The following is a 27135-nucleotide window of genomic DNA, read 5'->3' on the forward strand; positions in this document are numbered from 1 at the left end:
AATGAACATGAAAATAAACGTGTTAATGTGAAATTTCAACTCATTAACTACAACACAAACAACGCACTTGTCCGACAAAAGAAATAGAATCATAGTTCTAACACGAGAGATATATCAGTCTTACATATATAATTAATCGTCTCAGACAAGAACTCTCGAACGAAAACAGGAAAGACAAATCATGGGTACATAAATTGAATGGAAGAGGCATACGAATACTTCTATTCGACTTTCTTGGAGTCCTTGAGCTGCCCTCTCTTTCTAATAGCGAGGCAGAACTTGAGACGCCAAGCATCAATGGCTGACTCAGGCAAAGAATTAGCCAAAGCCCACAAAATAGAATGTGGCCAGTACGGAGTGCACCGTGGTTCATACCCGATCCAACGCAGTGCTGCACGAGCGTAGCCGTCTGTTGACGGTACAAAGAAAGACGACCTTTTGATTGATGCCATTTTCGTTGCAACGTACAAAGGTACCTACACAAATATTGATCAATTAAACATATCAACCCTTATTCCATATTTTTCCAATTGCAGCAAAATGGTTCAAATTCAAACAAATTTGTTATGAATGCAGAATATTTACCTGACATTGCACATCAATCCCACTATTCTTGTACTCCACATACAGACATCTTGAGAACTGATCAACATACCTGAAACGATATCATCCTATAAATTAAACCTAATTTTTTTTATGACAATTCAAATACCAAATAAAATAAAAATGAAATCTTGATAAAAAAAAGAACTCACGCTTTGGTAGCAGCATAAACAGAATAAAGTGGATCAGAGGGAATAACAATAGCAGCACCAGAACCAATATTAACAATAGCCCCCTTTTTCCTTTTCACCATGGCCGGCAAAACAGCCTGAGTGACTTTTGTGGTACCCTCGATATTAACCTTAATCAGATCAGACAACAGCTTTTCGTCCACTTCATGGAAGAATCTCGCATAAGGATACGACACGCCGACGTTATTAATCAAAAGCCCAACATCCAGACCTTCAATTGCTTCCTTAATCCTCGAAACGCCGTCGTCTAGGTCACCGGAGAAGTCCACCACCACATTTTTGATCTGGGTCGACCCGGATTTGGACTTGATTGATTGAGAGACCTCCTTCAGTTTGTCCGGGTTTCTTCCAACTAGGACTAAGTTGAGGCCTTTCCTTGCCAGCTGAAAAGCGAAGGCTTTTCCGATGCCGTCGGTGGGGCCGGTGATTAAAGCCCATGACCCGTATTTCTTGAGATTCTTTCCGGGTCGGATGAAATTGACGTAGACCCAAATAAGGATCGAAAATGAGAGTTTGAGGAGGGATATGGAGCCGAGTGAGAGGAGGATGAGAATCCATGTGGGCTGAGATTTGAGCTGGTGGTAGATGCACTCCGCCATGTTTGGGTGCAAGGGGATGATGAATCTAAGATGTGCAAACCGGGTTTTTATATTATACACGTCGGAGTGGTGAAAACGTCGTCGTATTTTATTTTATAGCTCTGTAAAATATTAATTTTTTGATGCACAACCAAAACAAAAGAGATTTTTTTTTTTAATTTTTTTAATTTTTGTAAGTTGATTTATTGCGCACACATTCATTGATGAAGTTAATCTATATTTATAGCATGTGGAAATAATAAAGTGGACAATAATAATAGATGGTGAGAAGAAAACAGTTGGACAACATTTATTACTATAAAGGTTAGTTTGGGCATTTTTGTTTATTCGATTATATGCCCAATGAAATGCAGCGGGTGATTATTGACCGCTGATCTACACGTAATTGCACATATATCTATGTGTATGTCAATATATATGATTAATTGGAAGTTATGTTATCACTTCAATAGTTAAAAATCAACTAGTGTAGTTCACACCTGCACGGGTGTAGCATTTCAATAACTGGATTTTTTTTTCACCGAAAAAAAAAGGTGGTTGAGAAGCTAGCCTGAAATTAGGCAACGGCTCTTTAAATTAGGTGATCCATAAATCGTGAATTCAGATTAATTTATCTTTTTATTTAAGAATTCTTAACTAATCTCTAATTCTTGACTTCTGTAACTCTACTGGAAAAACAGTTTTGGACAATGCATGCATTAGATCATGCATGCAGTTTTTTTTTTTTTTTTAATTATTTGAGATATGTTATGTTTTTATCTATAATTTAATTTTTTTATTTTTTTGATAAGTATCTATAATTTAATTTTGATAATAGACAAAATCATTATTGTATTTTAGATACAATGGGCCCGGCCCAAAATAGTAGGTGTGCAGTCTTATCAGCTCCAAATAGCAGGTCCAGTCTTATAAGTACAATGGGTATTTAGATACAAACAGGCCCATAATAGCAAGTCCAGTCTTATCAGCTCCAAATCACACTGATTTCCTGTCAAAGATAGAGAAGGGCGACTCTAGTTGAAATTGGAGAAAACTTGATGGAAAATACAGGAGAAGATACGGCGTATCTTTTGGGCCCCACAGATATGAACAGCGTAAACTGCAAAAAGGAGTAAAGCCGTAAAGGAGTCCAGCAGGGACAGAACTGTAGAGCAGCAGTGGAAATCGTGTACACACTGAGCTTTGTTCTCTAGGGTTTCGCCTCCAGAGATGCCGACCATGGGAACACACGAGGATGACAGCCGTACGTCGCCGCCGTTACCGGACCCACCGTCGGAGGACCAAAAGCTAGAGTTTCCGACCGCTGATCCGAGCAAGGATGATTTGATTGGTAGATTGGAAAATTTAGTGCTGAAATCCGATGCAGATCACGACGGCATTGGTAATGCTGATGGAAACAAGGACGGCGGCGTACTCGGAAGCACTGGATTTCTGCCGCTGCGGCCGTACGCCGGAGACTGCCCTCACTTCGTCCGAACTGGCACTTGTAAATTTGGACCGAGCTGTAGGTATAATCACCCAATCAAGAAGTTGCACCAGGTAGTTTACGAGTTTGCACTTTCCTTTGGCATTTCTTAAAACTCTAGTGTTGTTATTAAAATGTTTATTTACTTTTGTGTGTGTTTTATTGAAGCTTTCTGATGGAGGCTTGGAGTCTAAGATGTCTGGCGTGGTTGAGTGCAAGGTAAATGATTTTTAACCTTTGATTTTGACTGAAAAAATCAGGTTGAACACACCACACGGTTCTTTCTTACTTAGGTTTAGTGCTTTTCGTGGTATGTACTTCTTTGCCTTAGTTTTGATAAGGATTGGTCTGTGATATTTTGTATTCCTTAGTATGAAAGCTGCTCTCTATGTATAACTTTAGTACTTAAACGACACGTATTATTTGTCAATTTGCAAAATGAGTTAGCCTTTTTTAATAATGGACAGGGTATTTTTCTTGTTGAAATATTAGATTGATGTCAATGCTTCGTCATTCTGTAGCGTAATTACTACTAAAAAGTTATACTGAGTGATTACTGGGTCCGATGTTGCTGAACCCTATCTTTTCTTCCCATGTATTATCTCGTTCCATTGCCAATGAATATGCTTCGCTTTTTTTTTGTCTTTGCAGTACTTCTCTACTGCAGAAGGGTGCAGATATGGAAAATCTTGTAGGTATGTCCATCCTGGTGAAGAATCTGACATTACACCTCCGCTGAACCAATTGGGTTTGCCAACACGTCTGGTAAATGCCAAAAAATATATAGTCTGTAATTGTTAGTTAGCCAAGGTTTCATGCTTTCATTCGTTCTGCTTACTTTCCTAAAAGTATTTGGATGTATGTTTTGATCTTGATTAGGGAGCGAAGGAGTGTCTATTCTACATACGCAATGGTTCATGTAGATATGGATCTCGTTGTGTATATAATCACCCTGAACCTACTTCTGTAGAAGGCTATATACCTCAAAATCCAATGGATGGAAAATTTGTTAAACAATTAGGTGATCTTTCGGAAAATCGCAATGTTGGTTATATGCATCTATCAGGGACATCAGAAGCATATCAAGCACCCAGGTCTTTGAACAAGTTATCTGGCAATATCGATGCGTATTTGGGAAACCTCATATCTCCTCAGTGGGTGGATAAACAACCAAAATGGAATGGCTATCAGGTACTTACAAGTTTTGTTTGAATCAGATCTCTCATTTCATTTTAAATCCCCTGCCGTTATTACTATTGAATCATTTTATGCATAATTCATAATCTTTTATGTATGCAATCTATTCTTCAGAAAAATCAATTGACATGACACAGTGCCAGTATTAACACATCTGATGCATTAATCTTGATTTACTCAGGCCTCAAGCTATTTGCCTCGAACTGGAAATTCTTACTCAGCCCCAATCACCGATGGTTCTCTTAGGAAGTTAGATATCTCTGTGGATATTGATGAGTTCCCTGAACGACCAGGTGAGCCTGAGTGTGATTTCTTCATGAAAACGGGAGATTGCAAGTTCAAACTCACATGTCGGTTTCACCACCCCAAAAACAGGGCATGTAGGCCAGGTGAATGCGTTCTTAATGAGAATGGTCTGCCACTGAGACCCGTAAGCTAACATTCTTCTATTGCATCTAGAATTTCTTTCACAACTATTGCTCTCTCTTTCTTTCATAGCTAAATTAACCTCTTATTACAATTAAAACATCTGAAATACTGTTGCTTTTGTTTTTTTCTGTTTCACTAACCATTTGTGTTATTTTCCTCATTCTGCTATTATTGTTGTACAGGGTAGAAGTGTTTGTCGGCATTATGAGCGCCATGGTCTTTGCAAGTTTGGACGTGCATGCATGTTTGACCACCCAGTAAGCCATAGTTTGTCAACATATCCTGTCTGGAGTTCTGTAAAGACTGATTCTGGTGGCGGCAGTTGTGGCGGCTGGGCTGATTAGTTGCACATTGCCAGGTTGGCATTTTGTTTTGTCTATCTAGGAAGCATTTTGGATAACTAGAATTCTAGTTTATTAATTATATAAGCTCATTGGTGACCTAGATTCCGTAAAAAATACTCAAATTAATAGGGCTTCTTTTTGTCGATGCTTTTGTCTATTGCGAGGAAAATCATCAAGTTGCAACTGCTAGTGTGATGTTTAGTAAGAGAAACCTAAACGTGCATCGAGAAACAGAGAGTGATAACTTAAATCATTTTCTTGATGTGATTCTATTTTACCGTTTCATTGTTTCTTATATGTGGTCTAAATCATCATCTAAAAGTAGTTGTTGAAAATAGTATGCAGTGCAATTTAAAATGCTTTTGGCAATTTCCCCAACAATACATTTGTAGGGTAGAAGTATAGAAATCTCTTTGTACTTGTTTCACACATACATTTACAAAAGCGAGGAGAAATTTCAAATTGTCTGTAATCTGAATCCGCCCGCTTTGAACTCTACATCTCTCCACACCATCTTTCCGATTTCACTGCTCCCACCAACTTTTAGAAACAGCAAAGCCACTTTTTCTGCATCAGTGTAAAAGGCGGAACCACCTTAACATAATTCCGAAAAGAAAGAAAAAAAAATTGTATTGAAAAAGTAAGTTTAGTTGAATTGGTTGTGTGTTGAAAAGGCTACCTTGTTAGGGAATTCATTAGATTGGTTTTGCTGAGGCTCGTTTTCACTAGTTGGCGGTGGTCCAGCATTTGCTGCAGTGCCTTTAGCTTTCTTTTCATCTCTGGCCTTAGCAAAGATGACTGTAAATCCATCAGCTGAGGCTGGATTATTGACGTCCCACTCACCAAATTTCGGCAGTGGCCGACCTTTCTCGTGCTGCATACAAAAATTTATTTTAAATCCTTAAAAAGAAAAAATCAATGGTGAACTTATTGTTGAAATAAAACAAAATCTTATTTGCTTTAGTTTTAAACATATTTCTGATTAGTCTATGTATCAAATATTCTTGCTAATTGTATATAAAAGTTATACCATTTTGTTCCATGTTTAGTGAGAAACATGTCGAATGATGAACAAGGTTTTGAAAGATAAAGAGTAGTGTCATTGAACTGAAAAATAAACCGAGCTATGGGATGGGTATTACAAAATTTGACTAATGTTGTGGAAATTTCAGAAACACAATAAACCCTCATTTGGTTTGATTGTGCATACAAATTGAACTTGCGGCAAACTACGCTTAAATTTTAGCTCTTGTCTATATAAATTGGTTACCACCTGTGTTTCATCTGGAATGCCTAATCAAAATCTCAAAAAAAAATATATATATACACACATATATAAAATAATTAATAATAAACGGGAGAAGGGGTCCAAATTAGAAATGAAAATTGTTCTCATTTTGAGCCTCGAGGGTATGAAATCTGAGTCATAGGCATTTTTCTGTTGTTGTTTCAATTCGATTTTGTCATCGTCAATAAATATATGCAACGGTGATCTCATCAGACAATTATGTATCCTTTGAGAGGGTTTGGAGGGAATCAAACAAAATGGCATATTTTAATCCGTTTCACCAAAAAGATTTTGAATCATAATCAAATGACAATTAGCAAAAAGAATTAAAATCACTGTAAAAAATAAATCTGCATTGAATCCGGAAATGAGAATTAAGGATGCAAAATGGAAAAAGAAGAAGAAACTTACAGACGTCATGAAAGATCGCAGGTTTTGGCCTCAGATGAAAGAGACAACAAATGAAAATCTTTTAGAGAGAGAGAGAGAATTCAGAACGGGTCTTTAGGAGGGAGAGAAAGAAGCACAACAAGCTAATTAATTTTTTTTTTTGTATAATTAATAAAGCTATTAATAGAGAAAAAGAAGGTTTATCTATTTAGATTATTATATGTTAACTGTTAATGTTAATATAAGGAAGTTGAAATAATACTATGGGTTCGACAATTCATTTATACCTATTTTCGTAATTTATTAGCACCAATAAGAATTAATTAATTCAAACTCCATTTTATTTTCTTATTTTATTATTATTATCACTGTTCCTCTCTCTCTCTCTCTCTCTCTCTCTCTCTCACTGAAAAGCACGCCTTTCGTCACCTTCTTCACCATTAATGGCGATTGCGTTACTCCGGCGAGCGATATCCAGAGTACCGGCATTGTCGCCGGCGACCAGAGCGATCATCTCCCGTGCCCACGCGTCGGAGGCCGAAGCCCAACAAGTCGAGCCCAAGGCTAAATCCACCACCACCCCCAAAACCTTCCAAATCTACCGATGGAACCCTAACTCTCCCCAGAAGCCCGAGCTCCAGGATTACGAGATCGATCTAAAGGAGTGCGGCCCCATGATTCTCGACGCCCTAATTAAGATTAAAAACGAGATCGACCCAACCCTAACCTTCCGCCGCTCCTGCCGTGAAGGAATCTGCGGTTCCTGCGCTATGAACATCGACGGCCGTAACGGATTGGCCTGTCTGACGAAGATATCATCGGGTGGGCCCACGATGGTCACCCCTCTGCCGCACATGTTCGTGATAAAGGATTTGGTGGTGGATATGACGAATTTTTATAATCAGTACAAGTCGATTGAGCCGTGGCTGAAGAGGAACAGCGAGCCTTCGTCTCCGGGGAAGGAGATTCTGCAGAGCAAGGAGGATAGGAAGAAGCTTGATGGTATGTATGAATGTATCCTCTGTGCCTGCTGTAGCACATCCTGCCCTAGCTACTGGTGGAATCCGGAGTCTTATTTGGGCCCTGCAGCTCTATTGCATGCCAATAGGTAATTCCTTTTTTTTCCGATTCTTCCTCTTTTTTTCGCAATGTTTAGGGTAAATTTTGTTTGTTATTGTGAGATAAGAACTGCGGTTGAAGTTGAGATATTTGTGTAGAATGTGGCTATCTATAGCCTTAATTTGGTTTCTTTGAAATGGAAGCTATGAACGAATGTGGATTATTTGTCGGCCTAAATGCTTTGTTTGATGATTGTAAGAGCATTCTAAAAAGGGATTTTGCCCAAATGTTATTATCGGCTTGTTGTTATTGTGCAGAAAATGGATCATCATTTTGGTATATTTTTCTTAAAATTTTCTTGATTGTGGTTTCCAATGTGAACGCAGATGGATAATGGACAGTCGTGATGAATATACCAAGGAGCGCCTTGATGCCGTAAATGACGAGTTCAAGCTGTATCGGTGCCACACCATTCTGAATTGCGCTAAAGCTTGCCCTAAGGGACTGAATCCAGGAATGCAGATTCAGAACATCAAGAAACTCGAGCTTACAAGTTAAAATTCCTCAAAAGACACTTGGACAAATGAATCCTGTGTGGGAATAATACTGTAATGTTTGCAAAATTGGATCAATTTTCTACCTTAGGAAAGGTCCAATTTTTTAGACAGTACATCAGCCAAACTCCGGTGAACTTCGATGATAATAGAAATTGATTGATTAGCAAAGGACGTTGAGAACGGCTCGAGAAGTAGAAGTAGAGGATTTAACAGCCATGATATTAATCTGTCGCTTGTCATGCTTTTCACATGCTTGGATACTGTAACTTGCGAGGGAGCACGTTTTGTCGTGTTTTTCTCTTTACTTTGGGTATTGTGAGAGAGCAAAATGTTGCTGCATTTCACAAGGCTTATTAGATCCTCAGGTCAGGAGTGTGTGTGTAAGCACTTACTGCATGCCTTACTCAAAACATTAGTGTGTACATTACTTAAAACATTAGTGTGTTTGGTATGACCTTGTTCTTATTCAATTTGATACTTCAAAATGCCAATTCTTATTACCGACACGGTTTACATATGACCTCACACCATTTATCGTATATATCAAATACGAATCATGTTCATATACATCCTACCGACATCAGTGGAACAATTTGGTGAGTGAAAGATCCTATACAACTCAAGTGCAAAATCAAGAATTTCTTCACCAACCTGTTAGCTAATCAACAAACCCTTTGGGAACCCATTAAAACAACATGTTTCCTCCAAAAACAAAGTCAGCTCTGATTATGCTTGTTGTCTTAAACCAGCTTCTATCTAACGTTTTAGGGGCAAACACTCGAATTCCCCTTCTCGTAAATCCTAGGACTCTCCAAAAATCTCAGTACGTTACTGTAACAGGTGTTGTGCTGCTAAATTTAACTCTCATTTCTCATGCCCTTATTCTATGTATTTTACAGCTATGAAATCTTAACATTCCTACCGGCAAAATGGTGGATTGTTGCAGGTTGTAATAATGACTGTGATATAGCTTGCTGTTATTGTGATATCACTAAACAGCCACCATTTTGCGCCCAGTGCTGCGAAGGGGACCCCTAAGACGCAGTTAATACTACATATATTGTTCATGCTTTCTTGTGTGGAATTATTACATTCTCTCAATTTCAGTTATTTCGGCTATTGAGGAAGCTTGAAGAAAATGAAAAAAATGCAGATGAGACAAGGGCATGTTCATAACGATCTTAATTTTAATTTTTGCCAGATAGTAGTCGGACCAAATTCTTACAACACAAACATATAAAAGATGAGTACAATGCAACACTCGAACATAGGAAAACCACAGAAATCAGGATTCGTCTGCAAATGCTCGACTTTCTAATATATATTTTTTTTATTAAATTTATGCTATTGTACATGTGAACTTGAAACTATACCAACTACTAGGTTGGTTTTATAATAATAACCATTCAAAGTTCTTGCAAGACCCACCATTGCATAACGAAGAAGGGAAAAGTTCACACTCGGGCAATTAATTACCTGATTAAAGTCGAGAAGCAGAAACCAATCACTTCCTCGTAAGTTGAAGAAAAACTGCAGCAGATGAGATTTGAACTCTAAGATCAGCAATATCAATATCGTGACCACCTTCGACCAAACCCCACCGATCAACCTGTAAATCTTCCTCAAGCCTAATCAACTCAATGGCCTGCTCAATACTCAATATACCACGGAATATTCCAATAGCAATTAGCAAAGAGTGAGCAGATGAAGCAATTGCATCAATTGTAGCAAGTTCACAGTCATCTGTCTTCTTCAGAAGGTTCTCAACGGCCTTCACCAAGCCCTCGTCCTGCTTCCCACCAAAGAAGCTCGTGTACACTGCTGGCTTAAACCCAAATTCCGATTCCACCCATTTAATCAGAGGACTAAATTTCTCCACTTGTAGTTCTGCAAATTGTGATTACACAATACATATTTGGAATCAGTATAACCTTCCATTTAACAAACCAACGTGAACGAAATTTAGTAGGCGATTAAAAAAGTTGTTATTAGCCAATGGGTCTGCAAACAATCTTAATGAAGAACAAGTGTTCGTTGTTAGCAGCCAATGGTCTTTCTGCAAACACATTTATACTCACCAACCCTCCCAATAAGCAAGTAAGCTGTTTAATTAAACCGATCTGAAAAGTAGCAAAGAAGAAACACGAGAGATAAACGTACCTCTGAGATCCTTTGTTACATCATTGTCTCTAGGAGCACGGCAAAATACAAGATCTTGATGGAATTTTTTCATCAAATGATCAATTATCTTTGGCCGAGTGACAGGCACTCTTTCTAACGCGGTACATGCATGCTTCATCAGAGGCATCGTAAAGGGTCTAATTCCATCTGTTTCCTACAAATAAATACAATAGCAACGATTTAATCACATAATCCCCTTTACAAGTCATATATCAAGTTCCCTTTATGCAAGATGAGACTTAAGACTGAAATCCATCATAATAATAGCCTTATCGCGAGAAACTAATATAAAAAGAAAAACAGTAAAGAAATCAGCTCAACCAGAGAAACATACATAATTAGGGTTCGCAGGAACGACCCTCACCGTTCTGGATTCCGTAACAAAACCGTTCCGGGACATGAAATTGTAATTTTATGATATCAAAATTGTTAAAAATCAATTTAGAGAGTGAGCTGGAAAATTTTGGAAATCTGAAACAGTTGATTTCAGTTTCTAGAAATATGATCTAGTTTTTAACTCGTCAGGTTAATTGCAATTAGTACCACAAAATCAAAGAGAAATCAAACCTACTTGAGCAATTAAGAAATTAAAATCAAAGAAAAGCCCCAAAAAAAAACAGTGTAGCTAGCACGCACCTGATACTCCCACTCAGCAGCAATGGCTTTAGCAAGAGCTAAAGTAGGGCACTTGAGATTCCGCTTGGATGGAGTTTTCAGCGTCCTGTAATCAAGCATTACGCTCCACCCATTCCCATCCTCCGCTTCTCTCGTCGTCACGTTCTTGTAGAATCGCCTGCCGACGATCGAACCGGTCATGAAAGACATCGGCATAGTCACGGACGAGGATGAAGACGACGCCGTTTTCGGACCTTTGATGTATACGCTGTCATCTCTATTCGAAGTTGCGGCGGGTTTCAGATCGTCGGAGGAAAAGGTGAATGACGACGGCTCTTGTTCCGCATTTCCAGATGCCGCCGCGACGCTGAGGTGGCGGCTGCTAGAGGTTACACTTCTGAAGGCGGATGGAACCAGGGTTTTAAGGGCTTTTCTCACCATCGGTGAGGCCATTTTCGCGGTCGCTGTGTGTATGTGTGTGTGTGTGTGAGAGAGAGGGGGTGAGTGGGAGAGAAGACGGTGATTTTGGGCTTTCAAAGGCCCGAGCCCGACCCAAATTTAATTGGACAATAAATTTTATTGGATATCGAATACGGGCCAGGCCCACTACACCATATTGTTCACAACTAGTTACTAAATCTTTAAAATAATAAAAAATAAATTATAACTACTCATATTAAGTGCAAATTGTAGTCTGTATAAAATAAACTACTAGATTTTAAGAATAATTATTTAGTCAACCATTTATTTTATATAATAGGCTTGTCCAACAAGTATATAACGTGTGTAGTTGACCAAAGAAACGACCTTGTTCACCAAGCTATGTAACTAATTAAAATTGAAAAACATTGAATTCATTTTTGTTTCAATTCATCATTATTTAAAGGCGCACATTACCAAACAAAAATTTAATTCTCATTCACAATTTCAGCTCACCTAACCAAAAAACAAAATGAAGAGAGAGGGTAGGCAACATGGTATGGTCCGAACCTATATCAAGCCCGGAAACCTAAACGGGCCCAGCTCAGCCCCAATTGCGGGCCAGTTCAGTAAAGTTTCAACCAAGCCAACTAACCACTCCAAGTTCACCGGCAAGTGCGCTCGGCCAATGTGCCGTCAATGCCACATCACACCGGCTCGTAAGTCCATGGACAAGGTGAAGGGGACTCAAAAGCTTCGTTCGTGGTCCGACTACAGATCCAACACTTGGACGGTCGTTGGTGGTGATGAACCCGGTTCGAAATACTCGTCCGGGTTTTCAGCGACGGGTCTTGTGGACTACTATTTGGGTAGCGACGACGACTTTCTATGTGAAGATGATTGATAAATGATGTTGATCTGTTTGAAGAATCGCGATTCGTTGAGATTGAAGCTATTGGTGCCGATTAAAATCGAAGGACTAAAACTATTATGATGATCACCGGGACTTCGTTTAGCAATTGGAGAATCGAGATGAAGATGAATATTATGGTGCTTTTTTTTAAATATAATATATGTATTTTCCATTCAAGAGATGTCAACTTTATTTGTTCAAGTGCTAATTTCATATTGCTTTTATAAGCTAATGTTTTGTATAATTTATCATTTTTCATTATAATAATAAAAATAAGACGTCAATGTTTATATATATGAGCATACAAAATACTAGTAAAATGGAAAAAAGTATATATTTTTACATTAAATGCAAACAAACAATATAATAAAGACATGCAAATTTAGAGAGTATCAGAAGCTCGATTTCTCCCAAACCGCATTGGAACACTCGCGAAGAATGATTTGTTGTAAGCATGTGGATGGCCAATTCAGGACCCGGAACTCGTACCGGGTTCTTTACAACCCAAACCCGGCCTCATTGAGAATCGTTCCTCACATCATCTTCTTCGCCAGCGGTTTTACTTGGAATTAATTCAGCTCTGAGCATCCAATTTAACTGTGTCGGAGGAGCCATTTACTGCTCTGAAAATTTGAAGAAAAAAAAAAAGTAGAATGGCGTCGTGGAATTCAGTTAATCTGAAGGTGATTTACAATGTTTTGGGATGGATAGCTTTTGTGTGTTGGTCCATCAGTTTTCACCCGCAAGTTGTATTGAATTTCAGGAGGAAAAGGTTAATTTTCAAACACTTTAATTTCTTCATTTCATTTTAGGGTTTTTGATTTGAATTGGATTGAATGGAATTGGGGATGCAGTGTGGTGGGGCTGAATTTCGACTATGCATTGTTGGGGTTCGTGAAGCAATTGGCTTATCTGGTCTACAATGCTTCCCTTTTGTTTAGCCCTACTGTGAAGAACCAATATCACTACAAATATGGTTCTAATCAGGTATTATTCATTATTAATTATTTAACTCTGTTCTTCATTCACCTTCAATTCCACGTTTATTGCTTGGTTTAATTAGTATATAAGTTTCAAGAGTACTGAAAAAAATATAATTTTGGGGCGGTGAATATTGCAGATGTTACCTGTTGCTCCAAATGATTTGGCTTTCTCCATACATGCTGTTTTACTGTCTGGTTTTACACTCTTCCAGATTGGAATTTACGACGTTAATCTCTCTCTCTCTCTCTCTCTCTCTCTCACACACACACACACACACACACACACACACACACAATTCCGCTAATCGGGGTTTTTTCGATTGGTTGACAGCGTGGAGGCCAGAAATTCTCGAAAACATCAATCTGCTTCGTTTGTATAGCAATATTAGGAGCTGCAGTATGTGTGTTGATAGCTATACCAAAACATTCATGGTTTTGGCTAGTCTCCTGCTTCAAGTAACCATTTTTCTTCTTTCAATAATGACTACGAAAGCGTTTGCTTCATACTTACTTCAGTATGTAGGCCAATGAAGTTGCTTCTAAATCTTGAGTCCTTGTAATTGCAGCACAATTCAGGTCATTATGACAGTCACCATGTACTTCCCTCAGGTACGTACGTTCTCAGATGATCATTAATTCTAGCAACATTTTCCCAAGTCGTAATTTATTTAAATATAGGCCCTCCTCAACTTTAAACGGAAAACTACGAGCGGGTTTAGCGTTGGGAACATTTTACTCGATTTCCTTGGAGGAATAACTAACGCTATTCAGATGGTGATGCAATCTATAGATCAAAGTGAGTGAGTATTTTTAATATTTGTTTTAACCAAATATTTACTAGGATTTTTCGCTAAAATGTGAAAGTCAATTCTGTTTTCACAGATTCGTTGGAGAATTTATTTGGAAACATAGGGAAAACCTTGTTAGCTTTGGTATGCGTTGGGCTTTTCTTTTTTTATCAGTTTGAGTATTTAATTAAATATCCTTAAATCTTGTTCTTAACTGACATTGAATATAAGCTAAGAGTGGGCTAATTGCTTGGTGGTTTAACATTGTTTCGCAGGTAACTATATTTTTCGACATTGTTTTGCTGATTCAGCATTATGTGCTATATGCCTCCAAGAAGATAGCTCCTCCTCCTAATTCTACTGTGGTAAGCTGCAGAACCCCACTAGCCTATATTTTGTCATTTAAATTAATACTCATTAAGATAAATAATTATAGATTGTATTAATGCAGGTAAATGTGGAGCTAACTAAAGAAATTAACCAGTGCTGATGCCTTGTTACCTCTGCCAATTTTCTCCTCTTGTAAATTTTCTGCTGTAATTTTTTTTTTTTTTTTTTTTTTGTAAATTATTTATGAAGCTTAGTTGGCTAAGCTCGGCCCAGTTCGGTTATTTCATGGTTTATATTTTGCAATTTCTAGCTTTGAAATTGGGTTATGTGCAGTGGCGATTCCATGATCTAGTTACAGTGTGGTAATTTCCCGGGGTTCGGGAGCAGCGGCCCCGAAAAAAAAAATTAGGAATTTTTTTTTGATAAAACTAGAATTTTTTAATGGTGCAAAATTGAAAAGACTACTTGTTTAAAATGATACTCCCTCCGTTCCTAATTAGGTGTCGTTTTTCACCTTGGCACAAATCTTAAGACTCTCAATAAATATTTCTTGATTTTAGGAAAATAGATATTGATGGACCAAAATACCCTTGTTTATTAATTAATGCAGGAAGAATGCTATAGAGTTAAAAAGGGTAAAATTGAAAAATAAGCAATTAATGCAGCATTGGAATTGTAAAGTGACAGATAATATGGAACAAAAAAAATTCTCAAAAGAGACAGATATTATTATTGATATTATTATTGTTGCATTTGGAAAATGGAATTAAGCCATTTTTTATTTAAATTCCCCCAAAAAAGTGATGGTCCACTTGTATGCAATTATATGCAATATCAAGTTCGAAATTAAAAAGCGCATCTCAATAACAAAGTCGCTGTAAAGGAAAAGAAGGTTTAGTTCCACACTGGATAAGATTGGAGTGGATGTTACAGCAGAGGCGCCGCTCCCCTATCACTCTTTCCACGGTCCATCGCCTCAGCAGATCCGACGTCGTTCTGTTCATATTTATTTTTCTTTTACCGCCCACTCTTCTCTCCGGTTCTCTCTCTATCCCTACTCTCTACTACTTGCGTTTAAATTATACACAATCAAAACGACTTTGATTTTTGATTTACAATTTTATAGAAATAGGACTCTGTAATCGGCGAATGAAATCATGATAAGCACTAAGCAGATTTTGTATATGAAAATTTTGTGAAATTTGATTTACCTGTTCTGAAGTTAGGAAAGCTCATAAATGCATTTTTGGGATATTATATTCATTGAATTTACGTAATTTGGTAATTTGTTATGCCTTTTTCTTGTTTGCTGGTTAATTAATTGGCCATTTTCAGTTTGTGTATATGCAAATTTTCTGAAATTTGATTTACTTGTGAAATTTCTGTTTTTAGGATTCTTTCTTGTAAATGAAGGTCTATGGATACTAGCCTGGATGCTGAGGTGCAGGGTACTTCTAAAGATGGCATCGGAGAGAAAGGTGATCCTACTTCACTAGTTGATGCTGATATGAATCAGATAAGTGAGGCACACAACCTCTCTTATGATGCTGAGGTGGCCTTTGTCCGTGAAGAAACATCGATCAGCCAAGAAGCTTCCTCTGCCGAGAAAGATGGTATGGACATGGATAGTGAGAGTACATACAGCTGCTTTAATTCCTCGTCCGACGAAAAAAGTATTGATAGTGTTGCTGCACATGAGTTAACCACACATAACAGTGACCATAATGGGTTAAACAAGGACCGTGAATACGAGAATCGGAGTTCAAAGACAAGCAGTAGTGACAATGATCATAGTCCCGGTACATCCTCGAACAACCAGCCTGCGTCTACGTTTGATGCACTGTCTGGATCTGTTCAAGTCGTAGAAGACGGAATTGGAGAGTATGTAGTGCCAAATCTTGGTGTGGAATTCGAAGCCGAGGAGCATGCGTACAAGTGTTACAACAGATATGCTCTCATGGAAGGTTTCAGCATCCGTAAAGATTTCGTGAATAGAAGTAAGGTTACGGGTTTTGTGGTATCGAGGAGGTACACTTGCCACAGGCAAGGGTATGGTTCTACCAAACGTGATGCGAATGTGAATAAACCCCGCCGAGAAACAAGAACCGGTTGCCTAGCTCATATGACCATTACACGCCAAACGAATGGCAAATATCGTGTCATCCATTTCGAGAGAAGGCACAATCACGAGCTTGTCACACCGTTCACCGCTCATTTATTACCCGCGCAGAAGAGAATATCCTTTGTCGAGACTGTTGAGGCCGAATCAGATGTTGCCACCTCAGTGCCAGATGGGGTGCCGAAATTGGGCATGGGTTTTGACTCGGAAGATCTTGCTTACGAGTTCTACAATGCATATGCTGCGCGAGTAGGTTTCAGTGTAAGGAAGGACTATGTTAACAGGAGTAAGGTAGATGGAGCTGTGGCTTCTAGAAGATACACTTGTTTCAGAGAAGGTTATAGGCAGAACGACAAGAGAGGTTCCAAAGTAAAAAGACCAAGGAAGGAAACGAGAGTTGGGTGCATGGCACAGTTGGTAATTTCACGTCAATCTGATGGCAGATACCGCATTACCCACTTTGAAGAACGCCATAATCACGAGCTTGTCCATGCATGTAAAGTACGCATGTTAAGGTCACAGAAGAGGTCTATGACAAATCAAAATGGAGAATCCAGTCCATATGGGGGTGCTGAAATGCAGCCCAAATCACTTGCTGAGTTGTTATTAACAGGCGTAGGAATCGAGGATGATTTTTATGATCCCATAGATCACGAGATGAGGCTTACATCTAAACGTGCGTACTATATGAAGCAAGAAGAAGCAGAAAGTTTGAACCTGTATTTACAGAGCAAGAAATTGAAGGATCCTTCATTTGTTTATTGTGTTCAACTTGATGTGGAAGAGGAAATGACTAATTTCTTTTGGGCTGATGAGAAAATGCTGGTGGACTATGGTGATTTTGGCGATGTGGTTTACTTTGATTCGACCTATCGTCTGAACAAAGATTGGCGGCCGTTGGTTCTGTTTTTTGGAATAAATAATCACAAGCAGATTCTGGTATTCGGTGCTGCATTTGTGTACGGTGATACTTCAGAATCTTTTAAGTGGCTATTCCGAACTTTCGTGAAAGCAATGTCTGGAAAAACACCAAAGACTATCCTCTCCGACAGAGAGGCTGCAATAACCGAAGCGATTGTGTCTGAATTGCCGGAAACTCACCACAGGTTATGCACATGGCAAATATATCAGAATGCACTTAAGCATCTCAGTCAAATAGGGGTCAACTCAGATTCTTTTTCCAGCGATTTATGCGGTGTATTTTTTAATCCCGAGGAAGAAGAATTTGTTAATTCCTGGAAAGTCATGCTGGATACTTACGGTCTATGGGAAAACGATTTATTGCATGGCATTTTTGAAGAGAGAGAAAAATGGGCTGTACCGTACAATAAGCATATATTTGCTGCTGATATAGAAACTGCATTACTCTCCGAGGGTTCTATTACAAGCGTGAGAAAGTACCTTAAGCCCGAATCACATGTTCTTCAATTTGTCAAGCACTTTGGGAGGGTGGTGAACGAGTGGCGTTACAAAGAATTGGAAGCAAACTATGATATGGGCCATCATTTGCCGAGATTAATGGGAGATGTGGTAATGCTTAAGCAGGTAAGAGAAGTATACACACCTGTTATTTTTAAGATGTTTCACCAAGAATATGAAAATTGTCTGAATAATGTGATTAATGAGTGCATTGACACGGAGTCCTCGGTCGAGTTTAAAGTGAGTACATACGGTCAAGTTCGTCAGTATACAGTTTTATACAGTTCGGAAAACGATTCAGTTGTCTGCAGCTGTATGAAGTTTCAGTTTGTAGGAATTTTGTGTAGCCACGCACTGAAAGTGCTGGATTATAGGAATATAAAGATAGTTCCGAGCCAATATATTTTAAAGCGGTGGACCAGAAAAGCACGGGAATAAAGTGATTCATCGCTTGTGATTGGCAAGGGAAATGTAACTGTCTATCCTAGAGCATGTTGTTACACACGACGTAGATTAGCATGAACTGCTTCACTGTATATATTGTGGAAATTTATTGAAATTTTTTATAGTTCTAAATTGAGTTCCGATGTTGAGATTTTCCTCTGCTGCATTTATCGAATACTAGGAAATTTTTATTTACGAGTCCATGTATTATGGTAGATTTTTGCATTGTTCAGTGTTATAAGTCACAAACGAAAACGTTGCAAACTTGCAGAGAAGAGAATATGCATGTTCGATTGAGAAGTTGGTTGAAATGATAACCGAAAATACTTGTATAATATAGATACGTTGGCATATATTTATTATTTTCAAAAGAAGCATGTAGTAAGCAACAATCCTTGTGTATGTACCGAACTGAAAGGGAAAAAAAGTTGCATTGTTTCGGGTAAATCTAGTCTTCTGAGATATACAACACTTTATAAAATTGTATTTTTTTGCTGCAAAGACGATGAATTATGCACATACTATCATCACTGCTGAATATTTTGGAGATGCATTCTCATATGGGATTCTTTCAGTTGAAGAACATTCTTTTTCGATTCTTTTTTGTAATGATTCCTCCTAGTACTGCTGTCCGAGGTTGTCTTGCTGGAATCTGCATAATCAAATACCACAAATAATCTAACATAAACAACTTGCTGGAATCGATGAAAACAGCGTAGGCTATAACCATCATTTTGAGGATGTATACAAGAAGCCATTGGAGAAGCAATTAAATATACCTTTTTTCATGTGATTTTATGGGGCGAGCTTTGAAGCAAAAGCTACACCCCAATTTCCTATTTTCGTTTCCTGATTTCTCCTGTAAAACAATTGGACCTTTGAATCATTTACGCATAGGACAGACATATTTAAAACTCCCGTGATACTAAATGAAATCAGAAAATCAAATAAAAAGAAAGTGCTAAAGTTTGCTTGTATTAACCGTCAACGTTTTCTGCAGCTGCGTCGTTTGCAATTTTTATGAAAAAAATATTATATAAACGATGAGTATACAAGTTTCTTACCTGTTTTCTCATTGAAGCTCTTTCTTCTGTTCGTAGAATAGAAGAAGTGGATAAAGCTGGGGACTGTAGTTTGTTTCGACGGGCTTTCAATGGCTTGGAGCAACTGACAACACAAGCAAATTTGTAAGAAACTCGAACTCTTGTAAAACTATTGAAATCAGTAAACATATAGAAGGAGTAACAACAATCTTAATCTAATTACGATTTCACGTTCATATACAAGTGGATGCAGATCAACTGAAAACCGTGAATAGCAAACTCTAGACTTACACAGCAGACAAAATGTGCCATTTAGGACCAGTTTTGCTTCCTCGGACCGAAGGATCAAGTGGTGTTTTAATCCTGTGTATTACAACAACAGTCAAATAATCGTCACTAGTCAGCAATAATTAATCATCACAAACTCTTTTGATTGTAAAGATGCATCAAATTGCACGTAAAAAAATAAATTAAATTAGGCACCTTTTATTCTCGGATTGAGGGGCAGCTGCAGGATTTGTGGACACACCGTTAGTAGATGCCTGTAAAATAAATCAGGATGAATATAAAAGGATGCTTAACGAAAATCTTTCATATAATATAATATATAGCAAAAATGCCGTAAAAATTGAGAATCACCCAACTGTAGTCACACAATCTTGTTGAGGTATTCCGAGTGCAATCCCTAACTTTTCAGCTTTCTTGGTGGCAAAATTAGGATCTTTATCAGGCTCGTTATTAGGAAGTAAGTTCATTAAGGCACGTAATGAGTTTTGAGAGGATCTTTTCTTGTCGAAAGATTCCAAACGAGACTTGCTTGTGCTTCTGTTAATACTGTTTTCTTTGTTGAGATGAGGAGTCACAGGTTTGGCAGGTGTAGATTGAATTTCCCATGTTTTGCTCTGAATTGGTGACTTCATTGAAGCAAAACCTGATCTTTTCTTACATGTCAGTGATGGCGGGATTGGGATATTCTGACTAGCAACCGAATTCTGCTGTGAACACAAAAACTCGATTATAAAACGAGACAACTGTAAAAATAAGCTGCACAAAATAGTAACACCCAAAGATATCTCACCTTGAGCAAAGCCCTCTCCATTATTGTAGTTCCACTACTCCTTGAACAAGAAACCGCGTCCTTATTTTCAAGATTATCAAGCCGATTATCGTTCACGGGATTCTCACTCGAGGCTTCATTTAACGGTGTTACGGAAATTCCCCCCTCTTCACCAATTTCAACTACATCCATTTTCACTTCAACATACGATTGATCATAAGCATTACTATTATTATTATTATCACCAAATACTTGCGGAGGTTGTAATAATTGAGCAGCATTTTGTTGGTCAAGCAAAGCAGCAGCAGCCTTTTTAGCTGCAATTTGCTTGTAATGAGCCTCAAAGAAAGCCTTCTTCTCGGCAACGGAACCAGGCTGAGAGTATCTCTCGGCCTCTTCAACGTATTTCTTGTGCGAAAACGTTGACCATTTCTCCCATGACAAAGATTCTGTCGTAAACCTTCCAAATGAAACTGATTCCCCAAGACCATGCTGCATGGGGTTCCCCTGCAACACACATTAAAACTTGTCAAAAAAAAACCCGAAATTTTAGAACAATTCCAACAAATTTTTCTTACATTTTTGGAATCATTGTTGGGTATAGCAGAAGCATATGTGAAGCCATGCATGAGACAAGCCGAATCTCCCATTCTATTTGCAGACTCAACCAGACAATAAACAACCGTAGAACAACATCACAATGTAATGAATAACAGAAAACCTGCAATAAAAATCTATAAAAAAATATTAATATTGTTCTGGTCTACTGCTATGTGTGTGTCTGTTTTTTTTTCTTTTTCAATTTGAAATTCAAATAAATAAAAAAAGGAGACGTTGGGAGAAAAAAAGGCAGGCCAGAAATAGAGGAAAGTAGAAGTATTATACTAAATTACTAATACTAAACTCAATTATTCTTTAATTATTTTTAATCTTCTTTTTTAGCCAATAGTGGTCCGGTCCCACAATTTTGAACTTGATAATAATTGTACATAACGTTCCATTTAGGGTTTCATGGAAGGGGAATCATTCCTAATGATGCTACCCACCAATACAACCACCTTCCTATCTCATCTTTATTTTTTCATTCTGATAAAAATAAAGTGAGGAATCTTTAATTTTTTCCATGTATAATAAAATAAAATAAAATATTAATTTTTTTTCCTTCACAAAAAAGAAAAACTAAAGTCTTTGCTTTGCTGGTTTGAAACATGGGACCAAAAGAGGATGATGTTTTTGCTTGTAATAAAGGGTATATTATTAGTAGAGGAAGAAGACTGTTTGTTCAACTTGATGAATGAACCAACTCTAGTTGCTACATCACTATAGAGTATAAACTAAAGTACCAATACACACTACATTACTACATACATAAATCGACATCATCGACGTGTGTGTATATATATAACGTACATTTGTGATTTTTAAATAAAAGACAGAACACCAACAAATTCCACATAAACTCCATCAAACATCACACCATGCAAAAATGATTAGTCTTGGTTGGCACTTAGATTGTACCCTACTCTTTGAAGACTAAAATGTTACTTCTTGCGTGGTGGGTCCCGGCTGAGTCCGTGTTTCTTTAGAGTTTTGATGTAATTTCTCATGAGAGTAAACCTATCGCTACCAAGATGATAGAAGTAATCCCATGTAAAGATCCCCGTTTTATGCAAGTCATCAAAAAGCAATCTGCATCAATCACCAAACAATAAACGGATAAATTAATCAGCAATCATTACGAAACTCTTCTACTACATCCCCGCCTAACCCTCCATCCATCGGGTTTTCAATAAAATAAAAATAAAAATAAAGAAGCTCTTCTACGACATGGTTTCAAGTACTACCTGACACCATAGTTTCCCACAGGTTCAGCAGACATGATTCCAACATGACGTCTCCCGGATATAACCTTTTCACCTCCAATCGATCTAATCTTACTGTCGACTGCTGGGCTATATATTCTCAGGTATTCGGCTGACAGATTATATGCATTGCCATTGTCAAATTCCACCTCTACCTGAAAGAAGACTTCAAATCATAACGACATTACCATCAATACAAGAGCTATCAATCGATCAAAGAAATAATTTCGTTTGTATTTATTGAAGTAGCATATATTGTTAATTACTTGCACTCTGTGAAACGAAATGGATTTCAAAGCATAAGAATTGTCAGCCAAAACTGTTTATGTGTGTGCAGGATAACTTTAGCGCAGATTTTACAACTAAACTGATATTTCAACAGACTAGCAACTTATAATCCAAAATGTGAACTCAGACAAATACAACCATGAAAAAGATTCGATTGTGACCATTAAAATGAACATTCATCGAAAAAATTGGCAAAATTCAACGACAACAAATGTAGACGACGGACAGTCTTAGACTCAATAAACGATGATCACAAATACATACGTACTTGTTTAGTTTTCATTTCCGTGGTCATAGACATGTGATACTATCCACAAGGAAGAAACAACCGATAATCTTTAAAACTAAAGCATTCCGAAAAATAAAAAGAAGAGATTATTAGGAATTATTTTGCCCTAGGAAAAAACTCAATCCAGATACTAGAAACTCCTCCAATATTCATATTATGGAACGGATGATACACACATTTGCGAAAATAATCTGGATGAAGCTATCTCAAAATACTCAATCACATTCATCATAATTAACTGCACTTTTCTTTTAAACAATTTTGCATTCCCCAATAAAATATCCGAAAACTGGGAATTCAATTCCAGGTAAAACACAGACAATTGTCTGTCTTGACCAGCAATCCAAAATACTAATACCGTAAATTTAGAAACAGTTGCCAGATTATCTGCAAACAGCTAAAAAAATTTAGAGAAAGTGAGAAAAAAAAAAAAAGAAGCATACAGATTTTGGAGCGTAAAGAGAGAATTTGGTGAGACGAGGACACTCTGCCACCGCCTGGAAGCTTCGAATCGCGCTCTCAAAAGTCCTTTTCATTTGCTCGTCTCTCCGGTGGCGCGTGGGACTTGTGGAATCTGACCAATTTTCGGACCAATCGGAACACAGTGCTCTTGGTCTTGGGCCAAAACGATATGGGCCCAACTATATTTTATTTGGGCTAATCCAAATTTGGTTCAGTTAGGCCTTTCTACACATGTCCAGATTCTTCATAGTAGTAATAGTATGCTGTTCAGGCCCAAACAATATATTTCAATATTCTATTAAAAAAGCGGCGTGCTAAATCACACACTAAAATTTACTAAATCTCACACATAAATAAATAAAGTTTCTCTCTATACTCAAATTTTCTTTAACTTCTCTCTAAAATAATTTAATCCAATTCACTCAAAATTCATTATTTTTTTACGTGAATAATCATAAAAAATGAGTTCCGTTTTATTTAATATTTATTCAATTTCATTAAGCATTTTTAATTATTCAAATTCATATGAATTTGAATTTTTGCCTCAAATTTTAAGTTTGTTGTAGTTTGAACATGTAAAGTTTTTTGTTAAATTTGAACTTGGAATGCTAAGTATGTTTTTAGTACTATGATTTTGTGAAAAAAATTAGGGAAAAAGAAGAAGAGTGGGGAATAAGAATAGAAGATTTTAGAGAAAAAAAATATTTTTAATTATGTGCATGATTTGGTAAAAATAGTGTGGGATTTAACATTTCAGATTAAAAAAATATGCTTATAAAATACTATTAACATAATCAAAATCTTGTTCATCTCTTCTGTGGTTTAGCAATTTAGAGAAAAAAAAAACGAAAAGTAACAGTATTAAATTTCTATGGTAGACATTCCATAAAAGAAGAATATGCACAACAAAGCACCATCAAAAGTCGAACGTAACGGAAGAAAACAAAATTCGAAACAAAATTCGAAACAAAATTCCGGTATGCCCATGATTCCATGTACCATCTAATCATCTATTCCTGCCGACTGTTGCCACAAAATGGACAGTTGAAAATTTCACACTCTTCGTTTCCTTTAACCTAAAGAGCAAGGGCAGTGGATACTATATATTTACAATGATAATGCAATATAACATGCACCACCACCATATTACTTCTTTTCTTCAACTATCAGAAATGTACAGTTTCGTCATACATAGGAATTTTCACTATCTGACATTTCATCATCATCATCATCCAAATCATCTAGTAAAGACTGATTAACTTTCTTGCGAGATTGTCTCCTGTGCTTCTTTGCTTCCAATCTCGGTTCAGATTGCTTCACACCCGATTCTCCAATCTTGACCCTACAATAAGCGCATTCATCGTAAAATCAGTTCAATTTATTAACTACGCAACTTAAAAGGTGCAACTTTTTTAATCAAAACTGAACGTACCTCACATCACTCTCTCTTTTAGTCCCAACATTCCTCAACTGAGACTCCTCTCTGATCTTAATCTCGTCAAGCAGTTGAAGATAGAAGGGATACCTTTCCCAATCCCCTCCCACAACGCACCCTTGTTCACCGTGATGCAAGCAATCACTAAATGCACACGGTCCATTTTCCTCTAACTTTTTCCGTATCTGCAAAATAAATTATGAAATCATTTATTCCAAACTAAACAAACATACATACGCCAATTGACCAATAGCTTTTCAAGTAAAACAAGTATCAAGTAGTAGGAACCTCTGGAAAATATTGTGCAAATGACTTCTTTGTTACTTTGGTCAAACTAGGTTGACTGAACCCCGGGGTGTCAGCGAGATATCCTCCTTCGTGCAATGGAAGCAATGACACATGTCGAGTAGTGTGCTTTCCTCTTCCACTCCGTGTCGACACTTCACCAACACGCTGCTCATCCAACCACTTGCTGCCAACAATCTAAAACAAGATGAAAGTTCAAATGTTAGTGCATTTTTAATAAGAATAAGCAAAAAAGGGTGTCTAGATATAACAAGTGTGAACATACGTGTTCGAACCAATTATCATCTCCATTAGGCCCAATAACACTTGTACTGACTCGTAGTGCATTGATCAAACTTGATTTTCCGACACCGCTAGGACCAGCAACTACAGATGTTTTATCTCTTAGAATAAGTTGCAGCGCATCCAATCCTTGTTTAGTATCAACACTACAAATAATTGGATCATAGCCCCAATCACCGAGCCGAGATTTCCACTCCACCATCGTCTTCATAAAAGTCAATAGAAAGTCAATCATCAGATATAAAACAGCATTACACTACAACCAACAAGAACATATTTATAATATAACCAGCCTCAACATTAAAACCTAAATTCATGAACAGTAAAATTTGTGATTCAAATAATCCAACTGACTAAGGCAACACAAAAATCCTAATATTCCAAAATAGATAAACAGAAAAGAATTAGTTAAGAAATGAAACAATGCAATTGCAATTGCAGTTTCAATTTCATCGTACGTACCACTTCATCAACGAGCTCTGCTTTATTCAAAGCAAGAGTGAGTGGAATTCCAGTAGATTCAGCCTCAAGGAGAAACATAGAAAGCATAAACGGTTCAATTTTGGGCTGTTCGAGTGAAAAAAGCAGGAGCAAATGATCGACATTCGCCACAGGAGGATCGAGAATCTCAGTCTTCCTCTCAAAAACATTCTCAATCCAACCTCTCCTACCCACCCAGTCAATCGACCCTACCAAAACCCTATCCCCTACAAACACTCGCATCTTAATTTTCTTCAACACAGCCTTCACCACACAAAGCAGTTCCACTCCAGAATTCTCAATCTCCGAATCCGAATTCACGACCACGCGCATCATATTGGCTTGCGACGAGGTGACTGTGCCGATTGCCTGATTATCCGTCAGCGGCGGCTTGTTTTCAAGGGAGAGCCTCCGCTTATTCTCAAGGGAAAGTAGCGGAGGAAGAGTGGTGAACTGCTTTTTGAAGGTAAGTCGACCTCTGAGTGGGTCTTTTTTAGATTGCTGCTGGTTGTGCTCCTGCTTTCTGAAATTGATAGTGTTTTTTTGGTGTTGCAGACCAGCGGCGGGGATGAAAGGTTGGTGGAGGGGGAAGGCGGTGGAGGGGAGCTCCGGTAGTTTTGGGCGGGGGATTGAAATTGAGGCGATAGTCATGGCAAAGGGAACAAGAGAGGAATTCCACAGTTTCTGCTCGACGCAGGTTTTTATGTAATTATCAGACTATTTATTTTTTTATTTAATCTTTTTTTTCTAATGGACCGATGTTAGTTAGTTAGTAGATTTGCTTTGAACTCGGTTGGGCTTCCTATTTGTTATTGATCCTCAGGCCCAGTATATATATATATATATATATATATATATATATATATATATATATATATATATATATATATATATATATATATATTTTTATTAATTGCGATTATGACTGGAAATTAAATCAAACTACTTAATATTTGATTCAAAATCGTTGCTTAAAAGTTTGTTCGATTTGTTAGCATAATTATCCAAACTTATTGAGAATCTTCAAATGTACAAACGTGAACATCATTACGATTGATTTATGTCTTATAAAGGATAAGAGAAGGGTATACACGAGTTGCCTTTGCTGAAATTTATTTTTTCTAAAATATCAGCTCCCAAATAAATGATCATGTATCCGCCCTTGGGTTTATAGATACATATAAGGTTACTACAATAGCCTTGTAAATTATACAAGTGGTGTAAATTGTACACGACAAATCGTGTAGGGCAAATTTCGCCTAAAATGATCCGATCTGATCACCTTACTCCATCAATT

At 37.5% G+C, this 27135-nt stretch overlaps 11 protein-coding genes and 2 long non-coding RNA genes across 19 annotated transcripts; 7 read left to right on the top strand and 6 right to left on the bottom strand.

Moving 5' to 3' along the window:
• Window positions 1-2: 2 nt before the first annotated feature.
• On the bottom strand, window positions 3-1810 carry LOC105969980 (very-long-chain 3-oxoacyl-CoA reductase 1). The gene is made up of 3 exons (XM_012994755.2): window positions 756-1810; window positions 586-655; window positions 3-476 (listed from the first exon to the last, which is right to left on the bottom strand). Exons 1-3 carry the CDS (start codon window positions 1391-1393, stop codon window positions 222-224), a joined length of 963 nt encoding a protein of 320 aa, XP_012850209.2. The 5' UTR covers window positions 1394-1810; the 3' UTR covers window positions 3-221.
• Window positions 1811-2355: 545 nt separating this feature from the next.
• LOC105969943 (zinc finger CCCH domain-containing protein 43) lies at window positions 2356-5118 on the top strand. 2 transcript variants are annotated; one of them, XM_012994723.2, is made up of 7 exons: window positions 2356-2932; window positions 3027-3077; window positions 3510-3623; window positions 3738-4049; window positions 4237-4348; window positions 4431-4485; window positions 4667-5118. In XM_012994723.2, the coding sequence occupies exons 1-6, from the start codon at window positions 2603-2605 to the stop codon at window positions 4478-4480; spliced, it is 969 nt and encodes a 322-aa protein (XP_012850177.2). In that variant the 5' UTR covers window positions 2356-2602; the 3' UTR covers window positions 4481-4485; window positions 4667-5118. The 2 variants fall into 2 exon arrangements, with proteins under 2 accessions (XP_012850177.2, XP_012850169.2); XM_012994715.2 differs by having other exon boundaries at window positions 4237-4485.
• A 35-nt stretch (window positions 5119-5153) lies between these two features.
• LOC105969960 (protein NOI4) lies at window positions 5154-6653 on the bottom strand. Its single transcript, XM_012994732.2, has 3 exons — window positions 6528-6653; window positions 5508-5702; window positions 5154-5395 (listed from the first exon to the last, which is right to left on the bottom strand). Exons 1-3 carry the CDS (start codon window positions 6534-6536, stop codon window positions 5372-5374), a joined length of 228 nt encoding a protein of 75 aa, XP_012850186.2. The 5' UTR covers window positions 6537-6653; the 3' UTR covers window positions 5154-5371.
• SDH2-1 (succinate dehydrogenase 2-1) lies at window positions 6640-8607 on the top strand. Of its 2 annotated transcripts, XR_016033013.1 has the most exons (3): window positions 6792-7614; window positions 7952-8215; window positions 8272-8607. XR_016033013.1 is itself a non-coding variant. In XM_012994707.2 (2 exons), the coding sequence occupies exons 1-2, from the start codon at window positions 6950-6952 to the stop codon at window positions 8121-8123; spliced, it is 837 nt and encodes a 278-aa protein (XP_012850161.2). In that variant the 5' UTR covers window positions 6640-6949; the 3' UTR covers window positions 8124-8607. The 2 variants fall into 2 exon arrangements, 1 of the variants encoding a protein (XP_012850161.2); XM_012994707.2 differs by having other exon boundaries at window positions 6640-7614; window positions 7952-8607.
• A 110-nt stretch (window positions 8608-8717) lies between these two features.
• Window positions 8718-9543, top strand: LOC148768249 (uncharacterized). The gene is made up of 2 exons (XR_016033015.1): window positions 8718-8962; window positions 9069-9543. It is a non-coding gene; the product is annotated as an uncharacterized LOC148768249 (long non-coding RNA).
• On the bottom strand, window positions 9292-11596 carry LOC105969922 (ATP12 protein-like protein). Its single transcript, XM_012994696.2, has 3 exons — window positions 10940-11596; window positions 10283-10457; window positions 9292-10009 (listed from the first exon to the last, which is right to left on the bottom strand). Exons 1-3 carry the CDS (start codon window positions 11369-11371, stop codon window positions 9627-9629), a joined length of 990 nt encoding a protein of 329 aa, XP_012850150.2. The 5' UTR covers window positions 11372-11596; the 3' UTR covers window positions 9292-9626.
• Window positions 11597-11870: 274 nt separating this feature from the next.
• LOC105970755 (uncharacterized) lies at window positions 11871-12242 on the top strand. The gene has a single exon (XM_012995582.2). The coding sequence runs from the start codon at window positions 11871-11873 to the stop codon at window positions 12240-12242; it is 372 nt and encodes a 123-aa protein (XP_012851036.1).
• Window positions 12243-12650: 408 nt separating this feature from the next.
• Window positions 12651-14670, top strand: LOC105970744 (cystinosin homolog). The gene is made up of 9 exons (XM_012995572.2): window positions 12651-13023; window positions 13106-13238; window positions 13372-13461; window positions 13566-13690; window positions 13801-13843; window positions 13913-14030; window positions 14117-14166; window positions 14298-14387; window positions 14474-14670. Exons 1-9 carry the CDS (start codon window positions 12905-12907, stop codon window positions 14510-14512), a joined length of 807 nt encoding a protein of 268 aa, XP_012851026.2. The 5' UTR covers window positions 12651-12904; the 3' UTR covers window positions 14513-14670.
• Window positions 14671-15166: 496 nt separating this feature from the next.
• On the top strand, window positions 15167-18466 carry LOC105969873 (protein FAR1-RELATED SEQUENCE 5). Of its 2 annotated transcripts, none has more exons than XM_088821412.1 (2): window positions 15167-15391; window positions 15745-18466. In XM_088821412.1, exon 2 carries the CDS (start codon window positions 15770-15772, stop codon window positions 18326-18328), a length of 2559 nt encoding a protein of 852 aa, XP_088677538.1. In that variant the 5' UTR covers window positions 15167-15391; window positions 15745-15769; the 3' UTR covers window positions 18329-18466. The 2 variants fall into 2 exon arrangements, with proteins under 2 accessions (XP_088677538.1, XP_088677539.1); XM_088821413.1 differs by having other exon boundaries at window positions 15249-15633.
• A 164-nt stretch (window positions 18467-18630) lies between these two features.
• Window positions 18631-22095, bottom strand: LOC105969889 (uncharacterized). 4 transcript variants are annotated; one of them, XM_012994672.2, is made up of 9 exons: window positions 21953-22095; window positions 21013-21085; window positions 20456-20941; window positions 20022-20369; window positions 19861-19919; window positions 19669-19740; window positions 19399-19501; window positions 19114-19193; window positions 18631-18986 (listed from the first exon to the last, which is right to left on the bottom strand). In XM_012994672.2, exons 2-9 carry the CDS (start codon window positions 21082-21084, stop codon window positions 18953-18955), a joined length of 1254 nt encoding a protein of 417 aa, XP_012850126.1. In that variant the 5' UTR covers window position 21085; window positions 21953-22095; the 3' UTR covers window positions 18631-18952. The 4 variants fall into 4 exon arrangements, with proteins under 4 accessions (XP_012850126.1, XP_012850118.1, XP_088677540.1 ...); XM_012994664.2 differs by having other exon boundaries at window positions 20022-20372; XM_088821414.1 differs by having other exon boundaries at window positions 20022-20372; window positions 21013-21168; window positions 21953-22089.
• On the top strand, window positions 19435-19964 carry LOC148768250 (uncharacterized). Its single transcript, XR_016033016.1, has 2 exons — window positions 19435-19521; window positions 19622-19964. It is a non-coding gene; the product is annotated as an uncharacterized LOC148768250 (long non-coding RNA).
• On the bottom strand, window positions 21665-23470 carry LOC105969904 (Myb domain protein). Its single transcript, XM_012994679.2, has 3 exons — window positions 23317-23470; window positions 22279-22451; window positions 21665-22123 (listed from the first exon to the last, which is right to left on the bottom strand). The coding sequence occupies exons 1-3, from the start codon at window positions 23407-23409 to the stop codon at window positions 21976-21978; spliced, it is 414 nt and encodes a 137-aa protein (XP_012850133.2). The 5' UTR covers window positions 23410-23470; the 3' UTR covers window positions 21665-21975.
• Window positions 23471-24196: 726 nt separating this feature from the next.
• EMB1688 (Minichromosome maintenance (MCM2/3/5) family protein) lies at window positions 24197-26642 on the bottom strand. Its single transcript, XM_012994657.2, has 5 exons — window positions 25821-26642; window positions 25342-25563; window positions 25059-25253; window positions 24768-24955; window positions 24197-24677 (listed from the first exon to the last, which is right to left on the bottom strand). Exons 1-5 carry the CDS (start codon window positions 26487-26489, stop codon window positions 24521-24523), a joined length of 1431 nt encoding a protein of 476 aa, XP_012850111.2. The 5' UTR covers window positions 26490-26642; the 3' UTR covers window positions 24197-24520.
• Between the last annotated feature and the right edge of the window lie 493 nt (window positions 26643-27135).

Source organism: Erythranthe guttata, chromosome 8 (genome assembly GCF_056151865.1).
Source record: "Erythranthe guttata isolate IM_541 chromosome 8, IM_541, whole genome shotgun sequence".
NCBI classification, from domain to species: domain Eukaryota; kingdom Viridiplantae; phylum Streptophyta; class Magnoliopsida; order Lamiales; family Phrymaceae; genus Erythranthe; species Erythranthe guttata.